The sequence below is a fragment of the Siphateles boraxobius genome, unplaced genomic scaffold (genome assembly GCF_051911475.1).
Source record: "Siphateles boraxobius isolate OS27281-9 unplaced genomic scaffold, OSU_SipBor_1 2, whole genome shotgun sequence".
Classification (NCBI taxonomy): domain Eukaryota; kingdom Metazoa; phylum Chordata; class Actinopteri; order Cypriniformes; family Leuciscidae; genus Siphateles; species Siphateles boraxobius.
In genome coordinates, this window is record NW_027508810.1 from 12,107,174 (window position 1) to 12,133,087 (window position 25,914).

The 25,914-nt window shown below is 37.9% G+C and overlaps 1 protein-coding gene across 5 annotated transcripts; it reads left to right on the forward strand.

Moving 5' to 3' along the window:
* On the forward strand, positions 1 to 25,353 carry arhgef37 (Rho guanine nucleotide exchange factor (GEF) 37). 5 transcript variants are annotated; one of them, XM_077235939.1, is made up of 13 exons: positions 1 to 19; positions 6,133 to 6,431; positions 6,984 to 7,113; positions 7,778 to 7,925; positions 8,060 to 8,259; positions 8,400 to 8,530; positions 8,705 to 8,809; positions 9,097 to 9,210; positions 10,966 to 11,283; positions 12,703 to 12,831; positions 13,894 to 14,089; positions 19,574 to 19,746; positions 22,747 to 25,353. In XM_077235939.1, exons 2-13 carry the CDS (start codon positions 6,144 to 6,146, stop codon positions 22,954 to 22,956), a joined length of 2,142 nt encoding a protein of 713 aa, XP_077092054.1. In that variant the 5' UTR covers positions 1 to 19; positions 6,133 to 6,143; the 3' UTR covers positions 22,957 to 25,353. The 5 variants fall into 5 exon arrangements, with proteins under 5 accessions (XP_077092054.1, XP_077092056.1, XP_077092057.1 ...); XM_077235941.1 differs by lacking the exon at positions 1 to 19 and adding an exon at positions 1,869 to 2,250; XM_077235942.1 differs by lacking the exon at positions 1 to 19 and adding an exon at positions 1,895 to 2,262.
* Positions 25,354 to 25,914: the final 561 nt, after the last annotated feature.

The following is a 25,914-nucleotide window of genomic DNA, read 5'->3' on the forward strand; positions in this document are numbered from 1 at the left end:
ACTAAATTAGCCTTTTCTGGTGAGTGATTCAGCCATACTCATTTTGAATGAATGATTCTAAATTAAAGAAAATATCCCCTCTTAAGGGATTCTTGCATAACTTTGTCCAAAGACAGATGTTCACACCAAATATATACAGTATGTTGAGAGTGGTGATATCATTACCAAAAGAAACCGGTCATTTCATGTCTTATTGTTTAGGCCTGTAATGTATTATGATTATATACAGTATTTTTCTAATGTTCCGTTTAAAAAGCATTTTTTAACACTCTACTCTTGTTTAGTGTTGATTGCATTGGTGGTTAGGAGACATAATGACATGTTGCTGTTTCTGTGTGCTGTAGTTTGTTTAATAGGGTTGGGCTGTTATCTGTTGCCATAACAATGTAAAAGTGACCTATGATGTGTGTGCAGCCTTCATTCTCATGTGTTGAATTGGTTTTTCTCGGAAGAACCTGCAATTTCCCTCCCCAATATCAATAACCAGGAAACCACAGCGGTTCCAATCTAAGTTGGAATCAAACATGCATTCATGGAAGAGTTATGTGTGGAATGCACTAAATGTCAGACAATTAAATGTGTGTGTAGTCACGATTTTACCAAATTTTTTACTTACTCAGTTGCTTGTGCAAATTTTACGTTACATTTCATGGCTAGCCTGTCAACTGGATGCAAAATTAGACCATTCTAAGAACAATTTAAGAAGATTTATGGTGCTGTTGTTGGAAAAGTAGCCCTGAAACTGTTTAGCATGTATAGGGAACATTTTATAGCATGTTCTTTTTCTTTTAGAGCTTTTATGAAAATCTACTGTCTGTAAGCCTTCTGTAAATGACAAGCAAGGCAGATGGAAAATGTGCATACTGAAATAAATGGCTTCATACAGAGGTAAACATCTACAGTATAGGGGAGACCAGCCAGTAATTACACCATTAGTTTTAATCAAGAAGTATAGTTGTAAGACTCTGTAAAACTATAAAACTAGAACAACAACAAAAACTGTGGTAAGATTGTCTAGTTCATGGGGCAGTAAGAGGATGGAACAAAAATTCACACCAATTTTAATGGACTAAATAAATAAAATGTCGGTAACACTTTACAATAAGGTTCATTAGTTAAAATTAGTTAATGCATTAACTAACATGAACTAACAATGAGCAAAACATTTGTTACAGTATTTATTAATCGTTGTTATTGTTAGTTAATAAAAATACAGCTGTTCATTGTTTGAACAAATACTACCTTTGATTTTAATAACGTATTTGTACATGTTGAAATTAATATTAACTAAGATTAATAAATGCTGAAAAAGTATTGTTAATTATTTTTTCATATTATCTAAGGTAGGCTACTGTAGTTAACTAATGGACCTTATTGTAAAGTGTTACCAAAATGTCTGTTTTATTTTAGTGTGTTATAACCCACCCTAGTGGAGTGTATGTGGAAACAGCTTTTAAGTAAGCTATATTTTTTTTTTAATAAATTTTATTGTATAGAAAAAAAAAGTTATTTCGTCGAGACTTAATTTATTGACCATGAGAAACATAAATAGCCTACTATAAAGTGTGCCCAAACTTTTGATTGGCAATGTGGTTGTATACACACACACACACACACACACACACACACACACACACGCACACACACACACACACACACACACACACACACACACACACACACACAGTATGTAAAATGAAAGCCTGTAATATAAAATAAAAACATTGCAAATATTACGAAAACGTACGGATTTGTGGTGTAGCTATTAGATTCCATATGCACGGAGCTTTTTCCACTGATCTATATTGAGTGATCCGTCTCTAATTAGAGATCAGTAGCTGTACCCCAGGCGCCCACGCGATGTCTCTGTTTCCCAGTTGAGTTAACCTTTACCATAACAACGGTTTGTCTTCTGGTTTACCACTACGTGACTACTTCAATTCTAATAAGTCAACGCGTCAGATGCCTCTGCAGCATTCATCCGATGTAATATGCGAATGAGAAAAACAATGCATGTCATACTCCTCATGACTAAGCTACTCGCGCGGAATGATCGGAATGCGTGACGCTGGGCCTTGCGCGTGAATCTGTTCCTGAGCGCGAGAACAGGTGGCATTGAAGGTTTTAAACGCAACATCACTCAGTCTCGCTTTCGAGGTCGGCTTAAACTTGATAAAGCGTTAAAATGCTCGTAGTTGCGATGTTTCTGTGTTCTACATCCGAGGAATCTCCGCTGTAAACACAATACAGGTAAGAACACAGGTGAGATGCAAACGTGTACATTTATTGCTACATTCGAGTGTTCAAACATAACATTAAAGGGACAGCTCACTCAAAATGAAACTCCTGCCATTATTTACTCAACCTCATTTTGCTTCAACCCCGTGTGACTGACTTTCTTACGTGGAAAATTAAGATGACACATAATGACAGTCAGTCACCATTTACTTTAATTGTATAGAAAATTATTTATTAGAGGCTGTAACTCTTACACGAGGGTGTGGAAACAGTAGCATCATTTTATTTTTGAGTGAACTATTCGTTTTACGATGTTTAATGTGGAATTTTGTATTATGTGACTAAGTGAAGATTGAGTACATGAGTTTCGATTGTTTGTTAAATAAAGTGAAAATATATTCTGTTATGCTAGACAAATTTCAGACTTAAAATATTATCGTATCATAATCATACAACACTGTTTCTTATTTGCATTTCTTATTTGTTTTGTTTTCACTAAAGGTGTGTCATCACAAAATATATGTTAAATATACAGATCATGTGTTGTGTGTACTTCTTAGTGTTATGTTTACTTTTCTTAGTGTTATGTTAATAAATAAACTGGAAAACAAACCCACATGGAACCTCCATTTTCCACTTAAGGCTGCAGTCTGAGGTTTTGTGCAGTTGACATGACACCTTAAAGGTTATAGATCACCCAAAAATGAAAAATCTTTCATTAATTAATTACTCACCCTCATGTCGTTCCAAACCTGTCAATGGAGGGACAGAAAGCTTTCTGATTACACTGTAAGACTTTCGTTCATCTTCAGAACACAAATGAATATCTTTTTGATGAAATCAAGCTTTCTGTCCCCATTGACCGCTACGTAACTGCCACTTTTGCCGTTTCATAAAGGGATAGTAAAACTAATCCATATGAACAGAAACAGAAGCTCAACCGAAACTGCTTGTCTGGCCAGAACAAACCTCTTGTTGAAGCTCAAACGTGCTGCGTAACACGGGAATGAACCTCATTGGTTATTGCGGAAGCTCGAATGTACTGCGTAACACGATAATCGATTGGGATGGGGTGGGCCTACTATGATATTAGACTACATAGCCTATAATAAAAGATAATGAATTTCAAACCTGAACCAAACATATTTTTATTTAAAAGATCAACAGTCTGTCTTTAGTTTTTAGTCTGCCACAAAAGAACAACATTAAAATCATGAACTCAAATGTCATTGTGAAAAAACAACAACCAATGACTGTTGTAACAGTGTGTAAATCAGACCTTTCAGGCTGTAGACATTCATATTTTGAATGAAAATTAGCTTATAAATGCATATCTAAATTCACGCCTACGGTATCTTTGTAGAACTTTAAAAGAAAAAGAAAAAAAAAAGATCCTGCAGCCAATGAGCAGCCGGCGGGGACTGGCTGCAGGACGACTCAATCACAACGGACAGTTTTTAATGTTTTATCAGACAAGAAATACTCAAGATGTTGCTTTAGTATAATTTTCGGGACAATAAGAGCCGGATTCGGGACAACAGCTTAGATTTCGGGACTGTCCCGAATTTTTCGGGATGTCTGGTCACCCTATTTGAAAGTGACTTTTATGTGGTTTATACATTATTGACAATATAACAATGGACCTTTTTTTTAGTCCATGATATTTTGCTGATGTGACCAAACCTCTAGTATTTGGTTTACCCCCATTTGGCCATACTTGCAGTACAGTGCAAGATCCCAAATCCTAAACTTCTGTTTATTTAAGTGTTATGATCTCAATTTGTGCAAATTATAACCTAAAATCTTAATGTTCAAAACACTTTGTGTCCATTTACATCATGAAGAATGTGCCTAAAATAGTTGGCTTAATGGCTTTTGTTTTTTAACAACTCTGTCCATCAAGTTGGCGAGTTCTTTCCTGGCCTCATGGGGCTTTTGTTTACTGCAGTTGCTGCACAGCTGAGTGTTTTGTACACCAGTTCTTGAACTCCTGCCATCCAATCAGCTTCATCCTGCACATGCGTCACTTCCTTCCCAATGGATACTGCAGTCAATCTGTGTATTCATTAAAGTGTGTGTCTCCGCAGTGGTCCTATCCAGGATCCCCACTGCTAAAATCCCACCTCCCCCCGGCTCAGTCCTCCCAGCTGACCCACCCATCCCCCCCCTTCCCTCACACACCCGTGCCACATGAGGCCCTGCAGTGTGACTCAGTGGACAAACTTACACCAGTCTGAGAGTCTGGCCCAGGCTTTCCCCAGCTGCACACCTCATTTTTTCCAGCGCAATAGACTCCAAGGGTTAGTTTTTCCCATTCTGTAAAGGTAATTATGCATTTGGTTATTTTCTTGGGATTGTTCTTGTAGTAAACCTGTCATTTCTTAGTCCTTAAGTACTGGTTTGCCATACTGCAGTGCACCACTGTTGAAGCTCTTAGTGAGTGAGCGAGCGTAAGCTCTGCGCTACATGCTGAGTTTGTGGTTTTCGCTTTGAGTGTGCTTGTCTTGAGCACTTGTTACAAGTTGTTTCCTTATTACTGGCTACGGATGTGGTGAAATTTGTCCTAGCAGTTTTTGTTTTTGTATTGATGTGCTTGTGTGTGTAGCTGTAATTGCAACAGAGGTGTTGATGGTCTATGAACTGCTCAAATATCATAAAAGCTTGCTTAGTCAGACTTTGTCCTCTGTTGTTTTGAGTTTGTTTCTTTTATGGATATATATATGTATGTTTTATTACAATTGCAAATCAATTGGTCTTTGGTAGCATCATCTGTGGAAGTGTAAGTCTTCAGACACATGGTGTTTTCCCTCTTGGTAGGTGACAATACAGAGAACTCAGCCCTTTATGGGTGGTCCTTATAGTATGGTGGCAGAGTCTGCTTTATGTGTGTAATAGTCTTGATTGATGGTCAGGTTTAACATAAGTGTGATGAATGAGCTTAAAAGGGAAGTTCATGCAGCTCCTAATCAAGCTATTGTTAACTAAAATGATTTCAAATTTGTTTAAAGTAGGGCTGCGCAATATATCAAAATATTGCAAATGCTTATCGGCTTGCAATAACTGGTGTCATGAACAAAAACCCTCACTTGACTGAATAACTTTTGTGGCTTTAATGAGAATCAGTATGTATTTAATTCATACAGTGAAGACTAAGCATTGTTTTATTTTTACATTTGATTATTCAGTTTCTGTTGTCAAGTAAATCTAATGTAGGCCTTATGAAAGCCTAAATCCCCGTTTCACACTGATGTTTAAATGACACGTACTACTTATGCTACAGTAAAACTGCTGTACACTTTCAGAAGTTGTAGGGATGCTTTCTACAGACAAAAAGAATGTGAAACATGTATGTAGGTTATATCATTTTAATTATAATTTAAGTTTTTTACGCACTTTAAGTATCGAATATCGCATTATTTAATGAGTCATCACATAACGTGGTTTTATTCAATATCATGCATCCCTATTTAAGAGTTATTGGTAATTAAAATGAATCTGAAATAAAATATAAATATTAGATGAAAAACTTTATTTCAGTTAGTTGCCATTGCAAATTTTGTGCTATAATTACTGAAAATGAAATAAAAATAAAGCAGAATAAACTTAATAAAATGGCAAAAAAAACAAAGAATTACTAACATTTTTTATTAAAAGGAAAGCTGGAAGTTACTTCAGAATATTTCATATAAACTATAACAGTATATAGAAAATACTAAAATAACACTGAATCAAGCTACAGTCTTTATTTTACTGTCCAAGTACACAACACAGTTTCTTATTGAACATCTTAAGGGTTATATATATACATATTGTGCATTACCTTTGGACAGAAACCGTGCTAACTATTAAGTTCTTTAGAAAAGTAAAAGCTGTTAAACCACCTATGCATTTCAGGCATTCCTGCTATGGCGAATTCGCTTAAGGCAAATGTAAGATTGATGGAAAAGGATGAGATCAGAGAGGAGAAGGAAGGAACTAAAGATATAAAAGACACCCTGGAAGAGCCTGCAGAAGAGGAAGAGGATGAAGAAGAGAGAAAGGAACGGGCCGCAACAGAGGAGACGGCAGCCAGAGAGAGAGCCGCTCAGAGGCAGCTCATGTCTATAGAGGAGCTGGTGCAGACTGAGAGGAACTACCTGAAACATATGCAACTCTGTACAGTCACCATCAACAGCAACCTGCAGAAACTCCAGGTACACAAGTTCTCTTGTAATCACTTCCACCCATTAAATATCTGTTAAGGTGCCACACATCGGTTATTTACAAGACCAACTGCCTTCTGTGTTGTAAATTGTTTCCACCACCCCTGAAATACCATTGAAGCACCCTATCATTCCTATTTAAATAATCTAATTAGATCATACAACAATTAGCCTCTAAACTCTACTTTAAGTAAATGCGTTCTTACATTAGTTACAGGCCAACATACTACTTCTATAAAAACAAGAACTTATGACAGGATCAAAAACCAAGCAAACATAAACAACAAACAATATACAAAGAAGTAATATTAAAGAAAATAAGGTGAATAGAAAATAATAATGACATCATATAATGAGAATAATCATTTGAATTGGGATAATACTTAAATTAATATTTGATTCAAACCAGGAGGGAATGGGCCATAAAGCAGAAATGGCTCATAATTGGGACTAAATGATTTTGCTTCTCTCATATTTGAAATGTTACAACCATTGTAGGTAAACAAGCTTTAATAGTATCATATATTATTGGGTCCCTTGCAGCCTCCTCCACCGAACCTAGAGAACATGTTCCAGCACATTGATGAAGTGATGGATGTTTCCAGCAGACTCCTGAGCCTCCTAGACCAGGCACAGACGCATCACAGCGACCCGAAATACCTGCAAACTCTCTGTGAGTACAGCCGGACAGACTGGAATTTCTGGTTCACTTTCGATTTCTCAGTTCTTTCTTAGTCATGCTGTCTGCGAGTCATGCCCACCTACGGATCAACATATTTTTATCCTTGAGCTCATGGTTGAAGAATCCAGAACTTGAATTTCAAGATGAGAATAATGATGTTTGAGGTTTAGAATGTTGTCTGTAAATTCCTTTTGTTTGGATCTCTCTTATGCTGACTTATGCAGGTACATGTATTTGATCAAAAAGGCAGTAAAAACGGTAATATTGTGAAATAATATTTCAATGTAAAAGAACTTTTCTGTTATTTGAGAATTTAATTTTTTCTTTTTTATGGCAAAGCTGATTTGTTTGTCATTACGCCAGTCTTCAGTGTCACATGATCCTTTAGAAATCATTCTAATATGCTGATTGCTGCTCAAGAAGCATTTCTTATTATCAATGTTGAAGACGGTGCTGCCTAATATTTTTGTGGAAACCATGAGACTTTTTTGATGAACAGAAAGTTCCAAAGAAAACCATTTTGAAACATGGATCCTTTCTTTAAAAAGAAAAAAACATTCTCACCCCAAACTTTTGAACGGTAGTGTACTATATGTTATATGGAAAAGATGTAAATCTTGTTTTATAGTATAAAGTATCTTATTCTTTCTCTCAGGTGACTCTTTCCTTAGTCTGTCTCAAGATATAGAGATGGCCTATAAGGAATATCTTGCCAACTACAACAACATCACTGCTCTAGAGAACAGCTACAAACAGAAAGAGGCCCTGTGGTTAGAAATGATCCGAATCATCAAGTCATCTGCGTAAGTTCATAAACAGCTGAAGTTGTGTATCTCTCAAACAACGCTTTGAGAGCACAATGACTTCCTAGACAAATACACCAGTGTATTACCCAACATTCCTTCCATTTTTGACCCCTGATCCCGTCTGTCTTCAGTCCTGATGTGAATGCGTCCACTCTGAGTTTCTTCCTGGTGATGCCGGTTCAGAGAATCGCCCGTTACCCCCTGCTGCTCCAGACCATCCAGAAACACACAGACCCCCGACACCCAGCCTACCTCATCCTGGAGCACACCGCTCACACTGCGGTCCAGATCAACTGCAGGATCAATGAATACAAACGCTTCCGTGAAGTGGGTGAGAACATGCACGCAATTTAGAAAGCATAGCTGACCGAAGCAAAGTATGCAAATCCATTGATCACAATAGCATAAAAACATGAAGTAATGCTTGAGGTTTTGATTTGCTTGATTATTCTCATTCTCTGACTGTCACAGCTGACAAGTACAAGAAGACCGAGAACCTGACCATCAAGGACAAGATCAATCGACTCAGTGGCCACAGCATTGCCAAGAAGACGGCCCGGTTTAGCCAGTACATAAAGCATGAGACAGGAATGGTGCCAAAGGTAACTGACATACAGTGATACTACACTGAGAACAATGCTTGGTGTAAGCAAAGGAACAGAAATGTTTGGCATGTCGAAAGAACCACATTGTTTCCATAAAGCATCAGACACCATTGCCACATAAGATGTCTTTTTACAAATAATTCTTAAATCATGAAATTAATCCCATCATAGGTAAAGGATGAAGAATATGATGCTCTTGCTGGCTTCTTCTTTGTCCTGGAGAGGGGCGTCTCAGAGCTTCATGATAACATGGAGGCTTATCTCCACCATCTACAGGTTTGCTTTTACTGTTCTTTCTCTTAATGGTTATAGTTACAAATTAACTTGATCTTCACATTTGTTTTGGTGTTCCCTCAATGTCAACCAAGTACGACCATGGATCAAACTCTTCAACATTTTCCATTGCTATTCCAGTTGCTGTATGAAAGGAAAATAATGTGTGAGGGTTGATCCCAGGGCAGATGGAAGGGGTTTCTGAAAATTGTGAAGTTGAGATTATGGCTGTGCGCTTGGAGTGTTTGTAAAGATTTATTTAACCATCTGAGCTCTGTTTCTGTGTATAGAGGTTCCTCAGCTGCAGACCAGAGGAAGCTGATCTTGATCTGGAAGGGGAGAAAACTGCCTTGTTCTCTAAAGAAATCACAGTAGCTCTCAGACAGTGGATTTACCCCTCATATGTAAGACCTTATTGAATCTTTCAAACCAAGTTGTGTTTTTTGGGAGGGAAACTTAAAATCCTTAGTGTAAATCTTCAAACTTTACAGCTTTTCTCGCGAAAATGATTATAAGAATTAAGTCATTTTATTTGGCATTCAATGAAACAAGGATGTGAATGGACAGAAGTCTTAGGTCATGTTCATTTTTTTTCTTGGAGATTATGACTGAGCAATCAACACCCAGGTGCATGAATTTAACACACATATTAATTTACACTTATTGGAGTGGTACAGGGATTATGAAATTTTTTAGGCAAACTAGATATAAGCATTACAATAGGCCAAAGGATTTTCCCATTGACTTTTGGATAATTGCAGAAAATAAGCTCTGTGACCAACAGCCGACATGTTTTGTTTAAGATAACTTTCACAAATTAACACATGTTATGATTTTCAAGTTAGTTTAAGTTAAAATACTGATGCTTTCCAAGACATTAACAAACAAAACAAGACTGTAAAAGGGAATAGTGAGTAGATGAGCTTACCTGTTCAGCGTGATGATATTTAGGCCCAGATTTGCTAAACAACAAATTAGCGTGAGAGCACAATCCCATAAAAATGCCAATGGGAGTGGAAAGTTCTTCTTGTGATCTACTGACAACGCGCAAATAAAGAACAAAGACGCAGCCATTTCCATAATGACCAACGCAATCTACTAAGAGTAGTGCAAATTAGCGTCTGGTTTAAGACATGCTTTTTTGTGAGTTAAATAAATAGTGCGCAAACACCAGTAAATTGGTGAGCGCAAACCAAAGTAAATCACCTTGCATGATTCATTTAAATACTCTCCTCCCATAAATTTTGCATCTGAAATGGAAACTCCTACTAATGCATATGCATTAAGGTCAGGCACAAAAATAACTGTCCACGCCTTTTCAGTGTTAATTTTTCAATGTGTGTCTTCAGTAAACCCTGACAGTAGTTTTTTAACGCCAAAAGAGGGTTTGTGCTAGTGCAAGCTGTTAGTAAATCTGGTCCTTAATGTTACCAACAACCTCTGTAGTCCCATTTAGCCACTTGTTAGCAAACGCCTTTTTCAAAACACATAAGCCTTAAAAAATGATAAAGTGGGATTACTGATGTATTTTATGTTGTAAGATAAAACCTCAAAATATCTTGAGTTTGTGTGAACTAAATGGCATTTAACCCCCCAAAAAAACCCATTGACTTCAGAACAATTGAACCGTAATTAATATGTTAACTCGTTTCCAGGTATCAGGACTCATTCCTGCAGCACACTGTACCTCTATCCCTCACTGCCTCATTTTTGTACATGTCAAATTGACTATGGCATCTTTGACTAAAGTCTGGATCACCAACATTTGTCATGACACCGTATTTCTTCTCTGTGGTGCCTCTATTTGCCACTTTAGTTTTCTCCATTCATCAATGTCTAACCCTGCTGGAACCAATACAGCTGCAAAAACACCATGTATCATGTAGGGAAACAAATTGTGCCAAGATCTTTTAACTGTTCACCAGCCATTGAAATTATGGTTGAAATGGTCGCACACAGCACCCTTTTTAGCAGTATGCTTCTTATTTGAGAGGAAGACAGTGGTTTATGCATTATAGTGACATATGTAAAAATAAATGATATCATCGATCAGTTGTTGGTTCTTGATTAAAGTAACCATCTATATTTCTTGTACTATATCTTGCCTCCTGACCTTAATTTGTACAACTATTTTCCTCCACTTTTGCTGCTACTTACAGGAGAGTCGTTTGAAGACACTCGTCTTTAAACCCTTGAGCTCACTGCAAGAGCTGATGGCAGGACCACGAAACCTGATCCGCAAACGTCAAGACAAGCTCCTGGACTATGAGCTAATCGAGGAGAAGAGTAACCTCAGTTTTGAGGAGCAAGCTATAGCTAACACCTACAAGACCATCAACACTCTGCTGCTGACCGAGCTGCCGCAGTTCAACGGGAAAGCCCTTCAGCTCCTGTGGGCCACGCTAGAGGCCTTCAGCTGCCTGCAGAGAGACCTGGCGGCGGATATGGAGCAGCTCGCCACCAGCTTTACCCATCAGGTACTTTTTACAGGAAAAGATCAAATACTCAGGTTTTACTAAAGGCTGTGGACAAAATACAGTGAGCTTTAGTTCACACTTATAGTTTGGTTCTCGTGGTTCTTTTGTTTCGGACCAAAAGACCAAATGATACATTTAGTCCTGGTGCACTTAGCATACACACTGTCATTTTTAACACTGAATCTAAAACAAAAAACAGGTTTTATGACATACATTGTTGGACCTTACCGAACATACAAAACAATGTTGACTGCTGGGCTAAATGCGGTATTTTTACCAGTCGAGAACTCGTTAAGATCTTGTAAAATGTGTAAAGGAGTCAAACAGCGCTAGGGATTCCTTCACACACACAAACAAAGATCTGCTGCAAGGACAGGGTGTTTCTGACACCTACCAAACTACAGTGGGCAACAGAGCTCCTATGATGAGAAAAACTATGAACAGAAACGCGTCTCCTTGCAGCAGATCTCCGTTTGTGTTTGTGACGGAGGGATTCCTGCCGCTATTTTGACTACACATTTTATAATGCACATACACTCTCAGAAAAAAAGGTACAAAAGCTGTCACAGGGACGCTTACCCTTTAAAAGTTTCTAATATGTACCTTTGAGGTACTAATATGCCCTCTTTAGGTACAAAGGTGTACCTTTTGAAAAATGACCGCCCCAGTTACAGCTTTTGAACCTTTATTTCTAAGAGTGAAGTTCCGTAGCAAAATATACGTCTTTTTTTGTTGTTGTTTTGTTTCTTTGGGTTAGGTGTTAAAAATGACAGTGTGAACGCCAAGCAAACCAATACTAAATGTGTCACTTTCTTTTTTGGTCTGGACCTAAAGAACCTAGAGAACTAAAGAAGTGTGAACACACCCTAAATCGAACCAAACCTGAACAAAGCCTTATAGATAACCAAGTGAATATTTCATTTCTACAGTGCCTAATTCCCAGGTGAATAAAAATGTATAAATCATCCTATATTTAATTTTTTGATCAACCACAAAAACAGAAAAAGAGCAATATTAAATCAGCATAAATTAAATGCAGTACATACTGTATACATTTACAAATTAAATATGTAAATGTATTGTTTCATATTAAAATATCACAATACAAAAAAATCTTAATGGTGCAAAACATTTTATTTTGTTTTTTGTCATGCAAAATATTATTTTTCTTTTGATTTTGGAGTAAATTATAACCTGGACATGTTCTTTATAGGTTTCACGAGATTCACCTTCACAGTCATGTAGTTATGTCATCCTCATGATTACACTTGAATACCTATCAATTTCAGGAACTGTTGAACTTTCTGTGCAATAATTCATCACTCAACAACATTGCAAGCATGTGATTGGAAAAGTGTTATTAAATTTAGCTTTTTGCAGGCTGGCAGTGTTTATGAATTGCTCTCTGTCTCCTGGCAGCTCCCACACAGTTATTTGGAAGCTGGTGAGTTCTGGAAGTGGGCAGAGACTTCGCTGCTGGAGGGTTCGAGGAGGATGGAGAGCCTGTGTCAGAGTGTTCAAGATGAGCTCAATGCTCCCATTGTGCAGGTCAGTTCCAACACAGAGACGCACTATTGTCTGTTGCCGGGTGGAGACGTCTTCCTACGAGACACTTTGTCCCCTTCCTGCATTTTAAAAGTGCCTGTGGACAGTGTTGGAATACAACCATAGCTAAATGCAGCCATTCATTCATCTTGATGTAATTTAGACCTCATGTGTTTTACATCAATTCATCCATTAATTTCGAACATACCGTAGTAAAATATGTCATGTCCTGGGGTTACTGTATTACGGGTGGCCCTAACCAGCTGCTTTTTATATAGTCAAAAGCAAAAACAAATTACAGCAAAAATATTCTACCTGTCAAAATTGTAGTGTATTTGACCAAAAATGTTGGGGACGGGGCTTGATCATGCCTCAGAGCATGATTGTTTTGTGAAAACCGTGCTATGATATTTATGGGTCAAGATTAATTATCAGAAAAGAAAAGCTGTTTGAGAAGAGATGAAAGTTTTTTCCTAAAGTTCACTGATGAATCAAGGAAATTAAGACTAGAAGCATTTATTACATTAAATGGAGTCCATTATGATTTCATGTTGTGTAAATATTTTAATATCATCATCTTTTGTCAAGATAAGCAGAAACGGCACCATTGTCATGTTTCATATTTCATATTTCTCTGTCTGTGATGTCATAGGCATTGATTAGACCATCACAAACAGATGATATCACCCAGAGTCTCAGCGTTCAGGTTCTAATCAATATCATGTCTCTGCCATCACTAAGAAATCAGTCCTGATAAGTTTCGAGTGAAGGCAGAAGGATCAAACAGAGAGATGGCCTGTAATCTTCAGAAGTACTGCATATTTCCTGAAAGGGATCAAAATGTAGATCACCGATGTAAATCATTGGAGTATCTTCCTCTCATGTTCATTTCCTCTCTCAGTTTCTCAGTTCAAAGTGATCCAGCACTGTAATTACTGCACTTCCTGTACATTTACATTCTAAATGTAATTTATTCAGCTGCATGCAATATCACGTTAAATTTGATTAGGTACTAAATAAATGCTGAAAAATATGTTTTTCTGTTTCATGTCTGTGACGTCTCAGCCGCCCAGTCCCGCGTGTGAGCAGCGTCTCAAGGCTCTGAACGCTAAGCATGGCTCGGAGAAGATCTACCAGCTGACAGGTCCTGTGGTGGGCACCCGTGACCTTGACCTGACCCTCAGTAAGGGAGAGCTGGTAGCTGTCGTCAGTGAGATGGACACGCGAGGAGACCGTCGCCGCTGGCTGGTTGATGCAGGAGGTAAAATGTGTATTATTGGGTGAACAAGATTGATCCATTTGATTCTCTCATATACTGCATGCAAATGGGCCTAAGAACAAACTGGAAAATTAGTTATGCAAACAAAAGGTCTTTTCTTAAATGAAACTTGCTTTAATGCTCAGAACAACCCCTCTGCCAACATAGATTTCACATTCTCTAATGCAATATAAAATCCATCTGATTAAACCGCTTTTAAAGCAAAAAATAAACTATCTGATAATACAATTACACTAACTTTAATGCAGTGATATTTTCATAGCGTGTGGCATCTAAAAAATGGAAAGATTAGGTCTAATGACAATAATGATATACTGTAATAATAGTTAATCTGTTTGAATAAAGTAGTGCTAGAGAACATAGTCTAAATGTATTTTAAACATTCATATCTAAATACAGTCAAAAAATGTCTTTTCATATAAATGCTGTTGCACTGCTTAGTAGTTAATGTTTTGACTTTAGTATGTTGGACCCAGAGAGGTGAACATAAATCAACCAATCAGATTGTAGGTATCGGTTGACAGTTAAAGTTGCAGTAGGGAGTTTTGAGAAAATGTTGACTTAGCCTGAAAATTTGAACAAGCACAACTTACAGGTCCAACCCCCTTGCTCTCTGCTACGCTACAGCCCTCCCCCACAGCTCCTCCCCCACAGCGGAGCCTGCCGTGAACCCGCAGGCTAGTAAACAGGACCACCGATGACGGCGGATTATAAACAGTTATGGAACATTCACTAATAGGGACGAAACATCAACAATATGTAGGGTGACCAGACGTCCCGTTTTTCCCGGGACAGCCCCGTATTTCCACTCTAATTTTAGTGTCCCGACTTATTCTGAAAAAATCATGTTTTGTCCCTTATTTCATCGTTAATATATATATATTTTTTTATATATAATAGGTTTCGTTTCCGAAAGGCTAAGTGAATATATATGTTACGTTCAAACCGTGTAGCGCGCGCATGACAGAGAGGGAGAGACCTTGTGTGTGTGTGCTAGTGTGCCTAATGAAGCGCATGTAAGACGCATTAATAGAGGGAATGCATTAACGTCACTTTCCCGCCGGAACACGCCCCCTCAGCCGGACTGAGTGGCAGAAGAGCAGCTGCGTGACTGGATTTAATAGGGAAACTGCGAAAACGCAAGTAAAACAAACGATTATCAGTTTAAACTAAAGATTGGACTCAATATAGTGTTCCTTACAACTTACTAAAGATCCAGTGATCCATGGATATTAACATGCAGCCAGGAATCGTGTTTCCTGACATTTATATGTGCCGGATTTCGACACCAGGGAAATACATACAGCAAATTTGCCTGTGAATGCTTTATATAAATACAAAATGGGCAGGTCTAAATCCAGGTGATCACTTATCAATGTTATATATATCGTCTAGAGACTTAAAACTTGTATAGTTTTTTGTCTGTGTTTATTTAAAAATGTCAAATTATACAGAATATACAGTGGTAAATATTTGATTGATGAGTTGTCACTGCAATATATAACAATACAATATATAGAGAATGATTTTACCACTAAATTCAGCATATTGACACAAAAAGGATAACTGCAAATCCACCTTTCGCTGCCTGGAGTCCAGTTGTTTCTATGAATTGTAGTGATCTATTTGCTTCTCTGTTCTGTAGCTTTAGGTGGTCTGTAAAAATATTCCTCATATTTCTTGTCAAATCTAGTTGTACAGTCAGTCTCAAAGCTCTTTACCGTTTTAGACGCGTTTTGTGTGTTTTTCCGCAGCATTCACTGAAAACCAATGCTGCCGCTCAGTCTTTTTGCCACTTGTGGGCGTAACTGCAGTCACTCCGGCCAACGGTGACGTCACGTGCATTCCCTCTATACGCATGCGTTCTGTATCTGTCCCGTATTCCACTCCGAGAAATCTGGTCACCCTAACAATATGCTTTACATTGACTATGGCCTGCCCATACTTTGACTACAAACTTGGTCCTCAAATCATTATGTATTTTGCAATACATGTAACTTTATAGCGTTGCACTCTTTCTATAAGTTATAAATAGCTAGTAAGATAACGTTAAAGGATTAGTTCACTTTTAAAAAAACTTTTGCTGATAATTTACTCACCCCCATGTCATCCAAGATGCCCATGTCTTTCTTTCTACGGTCGAAAAGAAATGAAGGTTTTTGATGAAAACATTCCAGGCTTTTTCTCCATATAATTGACTTCAATAGGACACAAACGTTTCAAGAAACAAATGACAGTCTCAGTGCAGCTTCAAAGGGCTTTAAACGATACCAGACGATGAATAAGGGTCTTATCTAGCGAAACGATCGGTCATTTCAAAAATAAATACAAAACTTTAAGTTTTATAAGCACAAATGCTCGCCTTGCTCTGTTCTGTGATGCACGTTCGTAATCCTGTTCGAACTCGTTCATCAAAATGAACAAATCTTTTTTCGAGTCATTTCGTTCGTTGAATGAATGAAATGACTTGAAAAAAGATTCGTTCATTTGGATGAACGAGTTCGAACAGGAGAGTCACGAACGACGGTACGCGCTGTTGCTGTGCAAGAGAGGGGTGATCAGCGCGTACACGAGCGTGATTGACACTGCTAAGACATTCCTCCTGGCTCTGATTGGTTGTTTCTGACCGGGAGCGGTGCATTTCTGCAAATGCCAATAGGACCACAGGGAGGAGCCAGAGGAGCTTGATTTTTTCACAGATTATCTGTCTCATATTCTACTGTCAGGACATAATGACAGTTTTAACAAATATTTGTTTACAAAAGTGACCTACTGGAGCTTTAATGTCAAGTTCAGGCTTACAACAAGGGTTAGGGGCTTCTACACTATCATTTCCCTCTGATTTAAAGGGATAAATTATGGGTTAGGTTTAGGGGTAGGAATAGGGTTAGGACTATGTTTTTGGACAGGAATGTTGTTCTAGGATCATCATGTCTGATTTTATATAATTATATAAAATAATACTTATTTAAGTATAATTACTCATTTACGCTGAGCATATATATATATATATATATATATATATATATATATATATATATATATATATATATACACACAGTGCTCAGTGTAAATGAGTGCACCCCCTTTGAAAAGTAAAATTTTAAACAATATCTCAATACAAAAACAATTTCCAAAATGTTGACAAGACTAAGTTTAATATAACATCTGTTTTACGTATAACATGACAGTTTAATAATATACCTTAGAATACACATTTTTCAGTTTAAATCAAATTAGGGTGATCAAAAATGAGTACACTCTACAAGAAGTAGACGACTATATCTAGTACTTCGTATGGCCTCCATGATTTTTAATGACAGCACCAAGTCTTCTAGGAATGGAATGAACAAGTTTGTGACATTATGCAACATCTATATTTTTCCATTCTTCAAGAATGACCTCTTTTAGAGACTGGATGGAGAGTGATTCTCAACTTGTCTCTTCAGAATTTCCAATAGGTGTTCGATTGGGTTCAGATCAGGTGACATACTTGATGAATCACTTTCACCCTGTTCTTCTTCAGATTTTCTTCAACCCTTCTTATCAGAAGACGCGGTAACGCTTTAGATTACAGCTCGGAAAGTACTCTGTAATTAAAGTGATTTTACAGTGTAACTTTCTGTAATTAAAGTGTACCTATAAAGTACTTGCATGTAAGTATAAGGAAACTATTGGTAAAGTTTGGGGAATAAAGGGGTAACAACCAGGAGAATAAAAAAAGATTTATACTGTAAGTATTATAGAACTTAGGGGAAACTACAAAAATCTTACATTTGGGAACAGTTTAGCAAGAACATACACTTTCTTCCAACACCTTTTTGTAATAATGGTGTACCAATACATACTGTATAGACATTTAAAAAATTACAGGGTACATATCTATGCATTTATACAGTAATCTTTTTTTAACAAAAGTGCACTGAAAACTAAAACAATTGCAACTTTTGCCTAAATATTGGGGAAAAATACTCTTGTTTCATGTAGTGGTGCTTGTTACAACTCTTGTTCCATGTAGTTACAGGTTAAGTAAATAAATAATAGATACACACAACCCTCTATCACTGACTCGGAAACCTTTATTTGAAAAACAACTTCATTCAAAACAGATTTACAACACTTCTTTTTTGTTTAAAAATGTTTTGTCCCCCCTTTTTTCTATTGCTTGGCTTCTTTTGTTCCTCTTCTTTCTCTTTCTTTCCACTGATGAATCTGAAGTAATCATCATGTCTCTTTTAATTCTGTATTATGTATTAAAAGAAAATGCAGTACACTCAGAAATACGTCCTCACAATTTACTCTTTACCCTCTTACCCTCTTTACCTGATTTTCCTTCTTCAGATTAACACAAATGAAGGTTTTGAGAAAAATTAAAAATACATCTCTGGCAATACATATAATGCAAGCTCATGTGTCCCTAAAAGTTGGAGCATCAATCAGCACATACTGCAATAGCTGTAGTAATCTATATGACTCCAATGTATGGATCAATGTCTTCTGAAGTTAAACGATAGGTGTTTATAAGAAAAATTACAATATTTTATACTTTTTGAACTGTAGACTATCGCTTCAGACCAACAGTAATAAGTTGTTTATCAAATAAAGGTTTCCGAGTCAGTGATATTAGATTGTGTGTGTATTTTTATTTTACTTACCCTGTAACTACATGGAACAAAAGGGCAACAAGCACCACTTTAATTTACGGCCCGCAATATCACAATTACCCTGTAACTACATGGAACAAGAGTATATTTCCCAGTATTTTAAAAAATAAAATCTTGGCGGTGGAGATGCTGGATGTGGAGGTCCGCGGTTGTGAGGCCGGTTGGATGTACTGCCAAATTCTCTGAAACACCTTTGGAGACGGCTTGTGGTAGAGAAATGAACATTCAATTCACGGGCAACAGCTCTTGTGAACATTCCTGCTGTCAATATGCCAATTGCACGCTCCCTCAAAACTTGCGACATCTGTGGCATTGTGCTGTGTGATAAAACTGCCCATTTTAGAGTGGCCTTTTATTGTGGCCAGCCTAAGGCGCACCTGTGCAATAATCATGCTGTCTAATCAGCGTCTTGATATGCCACACCTGTGAGGATTATCTCGGCAAAGGCAAAGTGCTCACTAAAACAGATTTAGACATATTTGTGACCAATATTTGAGAGAAATAGGCCTATTTTGTTCTTAGAAAATGTCTTAGATATTTGAGTTCAATGAAAAATGGGGGCAAAAACAAAAGTGTTGCATTTATAATTTTGTTCAGTGTATATATAAAAAAAATAATATACCCAGTATAGATAGTATTACCAGTACAACAATTGCTGCTGAAAGCCTTTGGTAATTCTATGACTGACATCTGCTGGTCAAGTACAGTTAAAGCACTCTTTCAAATCAGCTTTCATCAATCTTCAGAATAAAGCTATTTAAATATGCGGCCTTGATAGGACTTTGTTTTTAATTTACTTCAGGCCCGAGGGGATATGTGCCTGCTTCAAAACTGACACGCTACCACCAGATGACCGTTGACCCTCCACAGTCTCCTCATCTGAACGTCGTGCCCACCGGTCCAGGACCCCGTAGACACTCTTACACACCCGGAGCCCAGCCGCTCCTAAACAACGTGACAACGCCCTGTTTTCAGGTGAGTGACACACATAGGCACAGACATGCGCTTTGACTGACAGGTCATAAGGCCACCTAGTTACTGGGTCTGATTCGTGTGTCAAACAGAACGAGACCTTTGGAGATTGATGGCAGGTTTGCAGTATCTCATGATCATCAATCACACACTTTAGCATTTGTGAATTCAGTATTGGCAGAACAGAAATGAACTGCCGCTTCTTGTCAGAAGAAATGATATACTCTTCATGGCCACCTACACACACACACACACACACACTCGCGGCACACACACGGCACCCACACATACACTATCTGATTCAGTCATCTGCTTGATCTGACAGTCAAATGGTTCTATATCATTGTGGCTTCATGTTTAGGAAAGCAGAAATGTGGGAGGCAGATTTTGACTGTGGGAGATACTCTGCTTTTGTGACTGTAAAAATGTGACTTCTAAACAAACTTCACGGGTTGTTTATCATTGTGACTGTGACAGTGCAGAATTCTCTTTCAGCTTGTGAGAAAACATGACTGGCTAACATTTACAGCTCCCAGATCAATTATATATCCAGTTTTTGTAGTCTCAAGTAGAATTTTGTATAACTTTGCGTTAACAAAGCATTTTTTTTTTTCAAGAACAATAGGCTATTTTCTGAAGAGAATGTGAGTTGTTTGCCCATGCAGAACTCGCCACAGTGGTGTTCTGGGTGACTTTTAGTATATTTATGATGTTGCTTATTGGCAAAAAATAATCTCCCTAGATATGATTTAGGGCTCTCTTGAATAGATTTTTTTATTTATTTAGACATTTATGCTATGTATTATAAATATACCATGTATCAAAACTAAAATTAGTTTGTCTATTTTTATTTATTTAGTCATTTAAATATATTAGACTAGTTTTAGTTTTATCTTAGTCTTTTTAGTTAATGAATTTTTTTTTTAGTTTTTGTTACCAATGTCACTTTGATTCGGCATGAAATTAATATTCTCCCGATTTTTTTTTTTAAATGCATGTTATTGATATTAGGATAGATCTACTGCTGCAACGTTTTCATTTAACTTTTAGGGCTAGAGGTTTGTTCAAATCCCTGTGAGAAGGTGATCTCAATAGTGATGCTAGCCTTAGCAAACACCACTAATGATCATGATTCATAAAGCATTCTGGGTTTAGCCACAAGGTGGAGCACTTCATCTACTTTATCCTTTCAGATTTTCTTTTTTCCACCCAGCTATTTTTATTCTCTTATGAGCTGCAATATCATAAACATCCCACTCTTAACACTTGAACTTGTCTCAAGCACATTGTGTAACACTAAATACCACTCAACATTCAAATCTAAAAAGACGTTGCATATACTCGACCGAGTACTCAAAAAACACATACATTCCTTAGACAGATTTCTTATTCGGTTGTGCTATTTGTGTGGGTTTTGCCATTGGCTGCCTTTACACTTGGCATTAACATGAGATCACCGTGATCCGATCAAGCAAATTGGATCATAAGCCAATCAGGACACGGTGCGTTTACACCTGTCCTCATCAAGTGGCTTCTGTATTTGGATAACAGACCGAACCTCACATTCCTGCAAAAAAAAAAAAGGATGGAAGCCTTCAGGTGCAAAGTTGACCTAAAGTGGTAGGTTTTCTTTTAAAAACCGTTTTCAGTTGGGGGACATTTTACAAATGTCGCAAAATGAGGATGATAAAGAGGCTGCAGGTACAAATAATGTGGATAGATGGCGTAATGGAAACGGTGCAGAGAAACGTTTGGTTCCGAGAACGTTGCCAGCTGTGGTGGGAAAAATGCGCATTCTTTACAGAAAATTAATGGTTCTGCGTCTTTCAGGTGCAAAGGCAAACATTTCAGTATATTTGTGATTTACTTCGCACTTGACCGTTTCGCAAAACCACACAGCTACGTGCTGCAATTCCTGTAGAGAGGAGGGGGAATAATGACAGTGCGCGGCGTCCACTTGTGAATGCACTGTCATTATTCCCCCTGCATCGTGAATGCAGACACGATGGCTGGATTGCGTTTACATTACACTGAGATCCGATCACAATGCGTCCTCGACTACCTCCGAACCTGGACACGCTGATCGGATAACATTCCGATCAGAACCGTGTTTACCCTTGTCTTTTCAATGTGTATGTGGACAACACTCGGATAAAGGTCGCATGTTAATGCCAAATGTAAACGCAGTCATTAAAGGAGTAGTTCACTTTTTAAAAAACTTTTGCTGATAATTTACTCACCCCCATGTCATCCAAGATGTCCATGTCTTTTTTTCTTCAGTCGAAAAGAAATTAAGGTTTTTGATGAAAACATTCCAGGATTTTTCTCCATATAATGGACTTCATTGGGTACCAAACGGTACAAGGTCCAAATGACTCTGTTCTGTGATGCACATTCGTGACTCTCCTGTTCGAACTCTTTCATCAAAATTAACGAATCTTTTTCCGAGTCATTTCGTTCATTCAACGAACGAAATGACTCAAAAAGATTTGTTAATTTTGAACGAGTCTTTTTTCGAGTCATTTCGTTGGTTGAATGAACGAAATGACTCAAAAAAAGATTTGTTCATTTTGATGAACGAGCTCGAACAGGAGAGTCACGAACGTGCATCACAGAACAGAGCAAGTCGAGCTTTTGTGCTTATAAAACTTAAACTTTTTTATTTATTTTTGAAATGACCGATCATTTTGCAAGATAAGACCCTTATGCATCGTCTGGTGTCGTTTAAAGTCATTTGAAGCTGCACTGAAACTGTCATTTGGACCTTGGACCGTTTGGTACCCAATGAAGTCCATTATATGGAGAAAAATCCTAGAATGTTTTCATCAAAAACCTTAATTTCTTTTCGACTGAAGAAAGAAAGACATGGACATCTTGGATGACATGGGGGTGAGTAAATTATCAGCAAAAGTTTTTTAAAAAGTGAACTACTCCTTTAACTCCCAGAAAATAACTCCTCTTATTACCAATCAGACTGAAACGCTCTCCGTTCTCCATTTGCAGGTGTATGCGGGCTATGACTTCACCGCGAGGAGCAGTCGGGAGATCTCTCTGAGGGCTGGTGAGCCGGTGCGGGTGGTGGAGCCTCACGATAAGCGTGGAAACAAGGAATGGAGTCTGGTGGAGTCGCGTGGCCAGAGAGGCTATGTCCCCTCCAACTACCTTGCCATCCTCCCCTCTGTGATCGCCTCACCCACCTTCCCTTATCGCTAGATGTGGATAATATCCATGACAAAACATCATCTGCTGCTGCTATGAGTCTGCTAGCCAGTATCCAAACACACACAGACCATGAGAAGCACTTTCCCTTTAGGGCTCTTCATACGTGAGGGGGGCGGATGGCTGCTGTTTGATGCGTCATTTGACTGGTGTTATGTACTGGAGTGGTGCTTGCGCCCTGTTGTGGAGTGGTCGTCCATATACTTGATCTACGCTTTGCCCAGGGCTGTTACTGGTGGAGATGGTTTTATCCAATGACAGAAGAGCTGCAGGGGCATGCAGAAATGCTGTTGTAGCGCACAGCTACTGGTGGAATGTGCTGTTTCCTGCTCTTACCACTTGGATCAACACCTCAGCCGTCCGTCGAAATTATGCTTTGGGCTGCCCTGGTACTAACTTGTCTGCTTCAATGTCTTACTATTGAAGAAATTGAGAATATGGGTCTTATTTTATGAGTCAAACCTCTTTTGCACTGGTTTCCAGCTTACTTGAGAAGACTAACATGTCGAAAGACAAGATTTTACAAAATATTCTTAAAAAATTATTGCTTTTGCACCATTTTAGTAATACTTGATGGACAGTTTTATTGTTATTTAAATGTATACAGTGGATCTAAAAGGTATTTGGACACTAAGGACACAAATTATTTGTCCTATAAAATAATGCATGTCATTAATGCATAGATAACAAAATATCAATCCAACTGATATCATAAAATCACCAAGCAGTACTTTTCACATAAAGAAGTTTGTTAGGTTGAACATTATTAAACAATAGATATATGGTTCAATATTAAGGCAAAAAAGTGGTCAACCAATATATTGCCTATGCCTATAATTGCCATTTTTACAAAAATATTTGCAACATCTGAAGAGTTTTTCTGTTTGCCTGATAAAGGTTGGCAGACTTTTATTTTGACAGTGATGAGAATGCCTTAGGATCTCATGTTTTCCAAATTAGATGCGGAAAGGAGAATTCTGCTGTCACTGGAAACACATGAACGACAAACTTTAAGTTCTTCACTTCAAACTATGCTGTGCTATATATAAAATTTGCGTCAGCAGGTCTTTATTTCGGAAAATATGATTTCCAGTGCGCACAGATTTGCCAGATTACGGTGTTTACGTCTTACGTCCTTTTTATGAAAAATGCTATAATATGATTACAGAATCAAGAAGTTGCTATCTAAAGTATAAATCCTTTTATTTTGCAGGTTTACTTTTAAATTAAGTTTCAAAATACTTCCAATTTAGTAAATATTACATCAAATAAATACAAATTTCATTGCAATATGTGATATTTACTATCTTCACATTAAATTGTATGAAAAAATACAATAAAATTAGCGGCTTTGCAATCGACCATTAAAAAATCTATCAGTCGACCACTCAAAAAAGGATAGCACTTTATTTTACAGTTTTGTTCCCATGTACATACTATGTACTTATTATAGTAATTGTAATAACTGGTTAATAACTAGGTACTAACCCTGCCCTTACCCCTAAACCTTACCTTAACCCATGTAGTTACCTTATATTACCCAGTACTTTCTTAGGTAAGAACACTGTAAGTACACATAAGTGCACGTACTATAAAAATAAAGTGTAGTGATACTTTCTAGTTGTCAAACATTAGTAGTTAATGCGATGAAATACACATGATTATGATTTGTTTGCATGTGCTGGTTGGATTGATATTTATTTATTAATGCAATGACATTCATAAATTTTTAATTGGGTCTTAAATGTCCAAATACTCTTTGGAGCCACTGGGTGGTGGATATCAAAGACACTGTAATGATGTTGAATCGTTAAGCTATTCTTATTGCTTGCATGCAGATTCAGAACTGCATTGTTCTTGTGTTGCTTACTTGATAACCTCTGTGATGAAGGACTTATTGAAAGATTCAAACGTGCAGAGGATCTGCTGCAGTGTCCGTCATAAACAACTGTCTGCCTGCAGTTGCATCTGCTGTCCACTGGGGGCACCAAACCATCCTCTGTAAAGACTCATGTTACCTTTACTCAGTGTTGGACTAATCCCCCAAACAGAATCATGTATTATTCATCTGATCTTCAACAATCGCCTTTACAGGGATCCATCTCCCAGCTGCTTTCCTCCTGGTGATACTACCCCCTCAATATGGCATCATCTGTACATATGACTTTGAAGAGATATTTATTTAATTTATTATTACTCATGTCCACTCTAACATTGAACTGATTCAGTCTTGAATTAAAGCCTTCAGAACTGTCGAAATTCATCTCATATCTTCACCTGTCTGCTTTTATTTTGAGAAGCTGTACAGCAAGCAGCTTTTGTCTGAAATCTTCTGCCTGACCTCGGAATGCTCTATTTGTGACCAGCAGATTAAAACACTGACGTGAACAAGGCTGAGTGTTTCTGTCTACTGCAGAGGTTTCTTTTGGAGATATGCATTGGGTTAGAGGCTGCTTTTAGCCCAAGTTCAGCTATTCCTCTGAGAATGTGCAAATGTCACCACGGCAGGGCTGATGATCTGTTTTGTCGTGCTGCGGGCAGAGTAGACACGCTGCGGTTCATTGTCCGAAGAGAGCACCGCCTGTCAATCTCTCCTACTTCCGTTAAGAGCTGCTTGTCAGCTAAGCTTTGATCCTCTGAACGCCTACAGCTACTGCTTCCTCTATGCGACAGAACTCAAAGCTCTATAAATACATTTCTCTATTCAATGGTCTAAAAATAGCCGCTTGTAGGCAGGATCCCTCTAGGGCGCCCCCTGTAGGAGCTTTTAGGAGCTGCAGCTGCTGTTCCTCAGCCTCCTCTGGGAGGTGGCGTCTCTCACATTATATCAAATCGTGCCCTGGCCCTTCTCTTCCTCTTCGCTAAAAGGCCATGGGGAAATGCTACGGTAATTAGATATATTATGTATCCCTCACAACATTACATACTCTGAAGCATTTCCTGGTCGGAGAG

Excerpts from the sequence above, each read along its gene's own strand:
- arhgef37 (XM_077235939.1), top strand. The coding sequence starts at position 6,144 with ATGGCGAATTCGCTTAAGGCAAATGTAAGATTGATGGAAAAGGATGAG. Across the intron at positions 8,531-8,704 it reads AGACAGGAATGGTGCCAAAG|GTAAAGGATGAAGAATATGA; the intron begins GTAACTGACATA and ends ATCCCATCATAG. Across the intron at positions 12,832-13,893 it reads TCAATGCTCCCATTGTGCAG|CCGCCCAGTCCCGCGTGTGA; the intron begins GTCAGTTCCAAC and ends GTGACGTCTCAG.